Source organism: Felis catus, chromosome A3 (assembly GCF_018350175.1).
Source record: "Felis catus isolate Fca126 chromosome A3, F.catus_Fca126_mat1.0, whole genome shotgun sequence".
Lineage (NCBI taxonomy): Eukaryota > Metazoa > Chordata > Mammalia > Carnivora > Felidae > Felis > Felis catus.
The window spans coordinates 53,913,473-53,921,009 of NC_058370.1; the positions used below are offsets into that span (position 1 = coordinate 53,913,473).

The 7,537-nt window shown below is 50.0% G+C and overlaps 1 protein-coding gene across 4 annotated transcripts in view; it reads left to right on the forward strand.

The window, feature by feature from the left end:
• Positions 1-7,537, forward strand: part of ST6GAL2 (ST6 beta-galactoside alpha-2,6-sialyltransferase 2) — an 86,127-nt gene that overhangs the window by 41,715 nt on the left and 36,875 nt on the right. For all 4 annotated transcript variants that reach the window (XM_023251538.2, XM_023251539.2, XM_023251537.2 and 1 more), the window contains exon 2: positions 677-1,671. In XM_023251538.2, coding sequence (XP_023107306.1) covers positions 726-1,671 — 946 coding nt within the window. In that variant the 5' untranslated portion in view covers positions 677-725. The remainder of the gene's footprint in view (positions 1-676; positions 1,672-7,537) is intronic.

Here is a 7,537-nt window from a genome sequence, read left to right on the forward strand (position 1 = left end):
TCATGATGGGGATGAAGTCGGAGGCTACTTATTTGAGTGTATTTTTGAAGTCCACAGATACCCTGGCATCACATTCGCCCACAGTGGCTAACTGCAGACCTGGCTGAAGCATTGGTTATTCAGGACCCTAGGGGACTTCTGGTATATTTCAGGCAGCCCCCAGGGCCTGGGGGAGACCAGGAAGAATCTGACACGGCTGTCACCCATTAAAAGCACACAGTACTACAGCTGTACAATATAGGAGCCTTTGTTGTCTGATAAAGCAGGGAAGAGAGGGCGGACGGACTCTGCTTCTTAACTCAACTGCTTTGCTTTTCCAATGGAATTCTGTAAACCCAGTTTCAGGGAGAGGCTTTTGGGATGGGCCCCAATTCAGTAGCTGTCAGGGTGGGGGAAGTGGTTATACCTGCAGAGGTTTTCCATATATACAGCCACTCCTCCAGCTGTCTCCCAAGACTCTAGGCAGGACCTCTTGTCTGGCACGGATCCAGTGGAGGAAAGTGGGGTGGGGCTGGGGGATATGACGCTTAAATTTAGTCAAACTTCCCAAATGAACCTAGTTTCTGATGCCCCTTCTAACCCTCCCCTGCAGAAACACTGCTCAAGCCAGATTGTCCCCAGGGACCTCTGAGCAGGTGTCTTCCGGTGGCTAACTGCAGACCTGGCTGTTTTTCAGGTTCATTCGGCCTCCTACCGACACAAGGTGCTGACCCCAGAGACCTGCCATGAAACCACACTTGAAGCAATGGAGACAACGAATGCTTTGCGGGATCTTCGCCTGGGGGCTCCTCTTCGTGGTGATTTTCATTTACTTCACCGACAGCAACCCAGCTGAGCCTGCGCCCAGCTCCTTCTCCTTCCTGGAGACCAGGAGGCTCCTGCCCATGCAGGGGAAGCAGAGAGCCATCATGGGTGCCATGCAGGAGCCCTCCTTGCCCGAGAGCGTGGGTGCGAACAAGCGGCTGCTGGGCGGACGCCCGTCTGTCCCCTTCCGCGCTGGTCCAGGCGACCTGCCGCAATGGACCCAGGTGCAGGATGGGTTTGAAAATGACGAAGAGTTTTTTTCATCCCAGATCGGGAGAAAATCGCAAAGTGCTTTCTACCCGGAGGACGACGACTACTTCTTTGCCGCCGGCCAGCCAGGGTTGCACAGCCACACTCTGGGCACGCCGGGGGCCCTCTCCCCCGGGGACCCAGGCCGGCGGGAGGGGGCTGCACCGGCTCGCCTGGCTCAGAGAAGGCGGTCGAGGAAGCGGCAGAGGAAACCCGGCGGGAGCCCGGCGCTGGAGGACGGCGACGACGGGGACAGGCTATACTCGTCCATGTCCAGGGCCTTCCTCCACCGGCTCTGGAAGGGAAACGTCTCGTCCAAGATGCTCAACCCGCGGCTGCAGAAGGCCATGCAGGACTACCTGAGCGCCAACAAGCACGGCGTGCGCTTCCGCGGGCGGCGGGCGGCCGGGCTGAGCCGCGCCGAACTGCTGTGTGCGCTGCGGAGCCGGGTGCGGGTGCGCACGCTGGACGGCAAGGAGGCGCCCTTCTCCGCGCTCGGTTGGCAGAAGCTGGTCCCCGCCGTGCCGCTGAGCCAGCTGCACCCGCGCGGCCTGCGGAGCTGCGCCGTGGTCATGTCTGCCGGCGCCATCCTCAACTCCTCCCTGGGCGAGGAGATAGGTGGGTCCCGCATGGTCGCCCACGGTGCGCACTTGGCCTTGTTCTTTGCGTCTGGCTGGCTGGGCAGAACGGGGGTTCTGCGCTGGATGTCTCTGACGCCAGCTGGAGAGTCTCCCGTGCTTCTCCCTCACTGGCGCAGAACGAGCCTGTTGGAGGTAGCAGCAAAGGTCTTTTTGGGGGTCGATTTGAAAGCAGTGGTGTTCCCCCTCTCCTGGCTGGCAGGGGAGTGGAAGGTCTGTGTCCTGCCCCTGGCAGCCGCTCCGAGTTCTTCTCCCAAAGAGACTGTGTTCTACGTGGCCAGGCTCCTGGCCTAGCCTGCCGAGACCTGATGAACCCCTAAGTTGTAGGCTCATGGGAGAGGAGCAAGAGGACCAGAAAAGAGCAGAACTGTCTGCAGGGCAGCGACAGAGAGGGCGCAACTGCAAAGAGAAGTATGCATGGTGGTAATTTTAGTTAGCCCAGGGACTAAATGGATGTTGTGGCTCAGAGAAGAGCCCTTCCTGTCCGCACAATGAGCTCTGACCTCACGCCAGCTAGTGCATGTCCAACCTTTGAGTCGTGGCCAGGACACCCATCAGGGACCTTCTCCAAGATGGTAAATAACATGACCACACCTTGGGTATCCGTCTTTCCTTCTGAACTCTGCCTTCAGAGCCCTGTCAAGAGCCCAGGAGCACATCTGGGTCATAGTTCCTGTATTAGGCCTTTCCAGAGAAACAGATTGATGTAGAGAGAGAGGAGATTTTTTTAAGGACTTGCTCCGCGGGGCGCCTGGGTGGCGCAGTCGGTTAAGCGTCCAACTTCAGCCAGGTCACGATCTTGCGGTCCGTGAGTTCGAGCCCCGCGTCAGGCTCTGGGCTGATGGCTCAGAGCCTGGAGCCTGTTTCCGATTCTGTGTCTCCCTCTCTCTCTGACCCTCGCCCGTTCATGCTCTGTCTCTCTCTGTCCCAAAAATAAATAAACGTTGAAAAAAAAATTAAAAAAAAAAAAAAAAAGGACTTGCTCCTGCAGTTGTGGGGACGGACAAGTCTGAAATTTGTAGGGCAGGTGAGTAGGCTGGAAGTTTGGATAAGAGTTGAGATTGCTGTCTGGAGGCTGGAGTCTGCAGGGCAGGCCAGCAGGTGGGAAGTTGAGGCAGAGTTTCTCTTTTGCATCTGGAGGCAGAATTCCTTCTTTCTCAGCAAACTTCAGGCTTAGCTGTAAGGCCTTAGCCTTCCCTCTGTGCCCATGCTCATTCCATTGCCACACGGGCAAACAAGCAGTTTGAGTCTATAGAATCATTCATTCATTTAGTAAACATGTGTTTAGTCCTTACTATGCTCAGACTTCTGTACTAGGTGCCAGGAAAAAAATGTGAATCGGACACAGCCTTGGCCTGAAGTCAAGTTGTAAAACAACTGTGTCTAATACATTCTCACAGCAGACAGTGTTGTAGCTCATAGCTAATCTGGAAGTTTCAGTCAAGGGGCTTTTGCTCACTTGGTAGAAAGGAATAACCATTGTTTCTTGGGTCTGTCAGTGTTCTGTATTCCTGAGGAGGGGCTGACATGCCAGAGCTGCCTGGAAATGGGGCGATGCCATTGTAATTGGGTCCCACCACCCAGACCTCCTATCAGACATTCTTGGGAATGGAGCTGAATGTGAATTTTTAAAAAGTTGAAAAAAGTAAGCACGAGCACGGGCTTGAGGTGTAGGGTCCCAGTGTCCCAGTGCTGACATTACAGCAGGCTCATAATAACACTGTCCATGTGTCATATGCAGCCAAAGCCGGAGCAGAGTAGTCTGCAATTGATTATGGAAGAACAGTGGTTTAAAGCTCCCTGGGGTGAAGTTCCTTCTCATTCCCGAGGACCATTATTAATAATGTAAGAAGGAATTTAAGTATTATGCTTTAAAGCAGGCAGTAACTTGCTTCCGGTTTTGTTTTGCTTTATTTTAAACACCTCTGCACAGTAGCTGCATATATGGATTGCTCTTGCGTGTCAGGGAGATTTCTCTTGCTCTTTATTCTGGCAAAAATATCCTTGACCAGAGTCTTATAAATTCTACTTGATTCAGAGTTTGTTTGGAAGAGAGTGTGAAAGACACTGGGAATTACACATTTCTGGGGAACGTGAAATGTCACTTACATCTTTGTTAGTTGCTAGCATCCAAATTTAACTTCTATTGTCTGCCTTTAGGTGAAGCTTCATGATTAGAACTATAGACTTCCAATTATGATATTGAAGAACGCAACTCAGAAATTTTAAGAAATTCTCTTTATTGTATTGCCCAAGTTCCTTTGAACCCAGTTTTTTACTACCATTTTAAGAATGTGGAATCATCACAGTTCCATGTGTAAAAGCAAAAAGTTTCATTTTTATAAGCGAGGGTGTCTCTTAGTCTCAGCACTTGTGCATGCCAGGTGCTTCTATGTCTCCTTCCTGCTCCTCTAACGTATATGTGCTTATAACACATATTTGTTAATGTCTCTCTTGATAAAAACAGATTCACTCAGCAGGTTCCTTCAGGCAACTTGGAATGCTGGGGCATGCCATGCTGGTTAGCTAAAATCATCTTGGCCCCTACATTTCTACTTGTGTAATTGGCTAAATGAAGATCAAAGAACTTACAGAAAGGTCATGGTCTCATGAAAGACTGAGGAAGAAGCTAAGAAAGTACCTACCTCCATGTCACCCCTGCCAGGAGGCCCCTCCAGGCTGTACTGGCCCAGAATGCTCCATCAGTCTCCCCTCTCTGAGTGGGAGACCCCATGCGCCTTAGGTTTGCTTATCGGCCACCTTGTAGCTCCCTCTGCTGGTTGCTCCGCTGACAATGCAGTCTTGCTTCTCCCTCTTCTGTTAGGCTTGAGTCATGCCATGTAATTGTTTTTGAGAACAGTATAGCAGTTGTAAACACCTCCACTTTGAATATGTTATTGCAAAGCAAACTGAACTGTTTTGGAAACATGGAACATTCTTTCCTAGAACTAAGAGATGATTTTTTTTTCAGCCATACACATAAACAATAATAATTTGGTAGTGAAATCAGCTCCCAGCAGTCCTGTGCAAACACACTACAGAGGAGAAATGTCTTAACAGCCCTAGCCCTGATGTGGGAAATCAGGGACTGTGTGCTTGAAACTCAAATTCTGGGAAGGGTCTGGGGAAGTGGGAGGGTGTGGAGGGCTGTGTGTAGGAAGCAGGGCATATGGGACTTGGTGGTAATAGCTTAGGATTTGGCAGATCCTGATGCCTCAAAAGGGGAGAAAGAAGATCCTGTAGTTATTTAACAGGAATTGATTATTTATTGAGTCCCCAACCCACCGAGGCCTAATGCAATGCTAGGCACTAGCGATGCAAAGATAAATAAGGCTGAGAGATAAACCTCAAGTCCTATGCAGTCTATTGGAGAAGACCAACTGGAACAGACATTTTCAGTATTGTGGTTAGAAGGACAGAGAGATATGCATACTGACGGGGAAGAAATGACAGCAGAATCCTAACCCACCGTGAGGGCTGATGACTGGGTAGAGAGAGGTTAGCAAGGACTGCCCAAAGAGGGAAATCCAGGCTGAAGTCTAGGGTAAGAGGTAGGTGAGACACAGCATGAGAAGTGCTTTGGCGGGGCGGGGGGTGGGGGGCACACAGAAGGGCACAGGGATTGGGAGATGGGGGAGGTGGGAGGCATGAGATCTACAGGGAGCACGAGGGGCTGGGAGTGGGGAGAGACTTACATTGATAGGCAGGCAGGCCGCTTGCACATCATTCTCCAGAAATTAGATTTCACTTAATAATTGTAATAAAAGGTGCCACTTATAGGGTGTCTACTGCAAAGTCCTGTTCTAAATGCTCTTGTGTAAACTGTTGCAAAGCCAAGAAAAGGAATCTTCCTGTTTTATGGGGGCACCTACAGGCACAGTGGGTGGAGCCTGGACTCCATTAAACCCCACTCTGGGTCTCCAGAAAGTCTAGCTCTGACCCCTGGGTCCATGGAGCCGAGAGAGGCATTACGATCTTTGAAGCAGGAAAGTGATGGGTCAGCTTTGCATTTCAGAGAGAGTTCCAGAGCCTGGAGTGGAGGGCACAAAGGAAGTCACACTGCAGCAGTCCCAGGGAGAGGCGAGGCACACAGGGGCGGCGGAGTCTTGAGAGGGATGAATCATCTCTTTGGCAGGCCATTCCCTATAGACTGGAGGCTTTTGCTCCCTTGCTGTTTCAGATTTTGTTTTCTGGAGGAGTGCGGGAAGGGAGGAGGGGGATGTGGGGCCCAGTGCCCAAGGCAGGGCACTGACTTAGTGCTGGTACGCCTCCTGGCTGGCTGCTTCTTGAAGGGTTTTTTAATCTTCCTTAGTGAATGCATGTAGCCTGGCCCTGTTCTCAAGGTCAACACAAAATGGCTCTACCCTGGAAATGCCTTCTCCAGAAATGAGGCTTTACTTTATTCCCCATGTGCTTGCTGTCTGATCCATTCCTTCTTTTCTAAATATGAATGGACAGCTTAGTTTTTCAAGAGCGTTATCAAGGAGATGCACAGCCAGGAATATGTTTACAAAACATGTCTGCGTGATAGACACGCTCTCAGCTCATCCTCCCCAAAACGCTCCCCCCTCCCATCCTGATCCCACTGACAGCTTTAAGGAGGTTCCTTCTCCATCCATAGCAGCCTCCTGCACAAAAATTGGCCTTTTAACTCTTTAGACTCCTACCGCTTCCAAAGGAATTAAGCTAGTTTATGTTTTTGTGCCCTGTGCCTTGTGTGGTCGCTTGAAGGCTTAACACACACCTCAGTGTAGAATACTGGCATTTAAAAGCTGTGACATTTTCAAGGGTGATACCGTTAATTTGGAATTTCTACCTAATTAATTTGAAAAGCACCCACTGCTTGGAAGCCTTGGCTTGTTCACCTCTCCTTTAGATCGAGGCTGCGTCCAAGGGCAGCATGGTTTAGCAGGAGAACTAAGGTTCAGCAGCACTGGCCTCACCCTTCTTGCCCTCATAGTGCCCTGATTACGTCTGTTCCTAAAGGTCACCTCACTGCCTGGAGCCTGTTCTCACTCTGGCTTGGGAGTGGGTTGCCCCAGATCAGCAGTTCACATCGTTGTGATGTGCTTACATTTGGGGTCCCAAGACCCCTTCAGGGGCTCATGAGGGGAAAACGTTTTATGAAAACACACAGGAGTCTTTTTAACCATTGGCATTTGCACTGGTGGTGCAGAGGCAGCGGTAGGTAAAACCGTTGCTTAGTGTAAATGAAGGCAGTGTTGCCCAATGGTACTAGTTGCGATTTCTGCAGCCAAGCTCTGCAGGAGAAGAAAAGAGTGGCAGTTTCACTTATGGATGTCCTTGAGGAAGCAGGAAAACATTGAAAAATGTTGGCTTTATTAAATATCAGTCTTTGAGTACACGTGTTTTCAGGACCAAGAAGGCAATGACGTGAAAACGCTTCTGCACACCAGCACATAGTGGAAAAGCCCTTGTGTGGCTGAGTAGTGAGCAGAACTAGCCACTTGTATCATGCGATGCCATGTGTACTTGAAACAAATGACTGATAGACATATTTTATTCAGTCACTGGATATTTGGTAGATATTTTCTCAAAGAGGAATTGAGTGAGCCTGTCCCTTTTAGGAAAATAGCGGACAGTATTTTTTTTTTTTTTTTTTGCCAGTAATAAAATTCAAGCTTTCAACCAGGAACTTGTAACTGAACCCAAGTTCGTCTGCCCTATGTGCAGCAGCAAAGCCAATCACCGAGACGTCAGGTATGCAGCAAGGAAAGGGTTCATTTATGCAGCCAAACCTGAAGAAGGGAGGATAAGCCTCAAATCTGCTTCCTCCAAGGAGGAGGGAATGAGTTTTTTACAATCATAGGGGTTGAGAATGCATA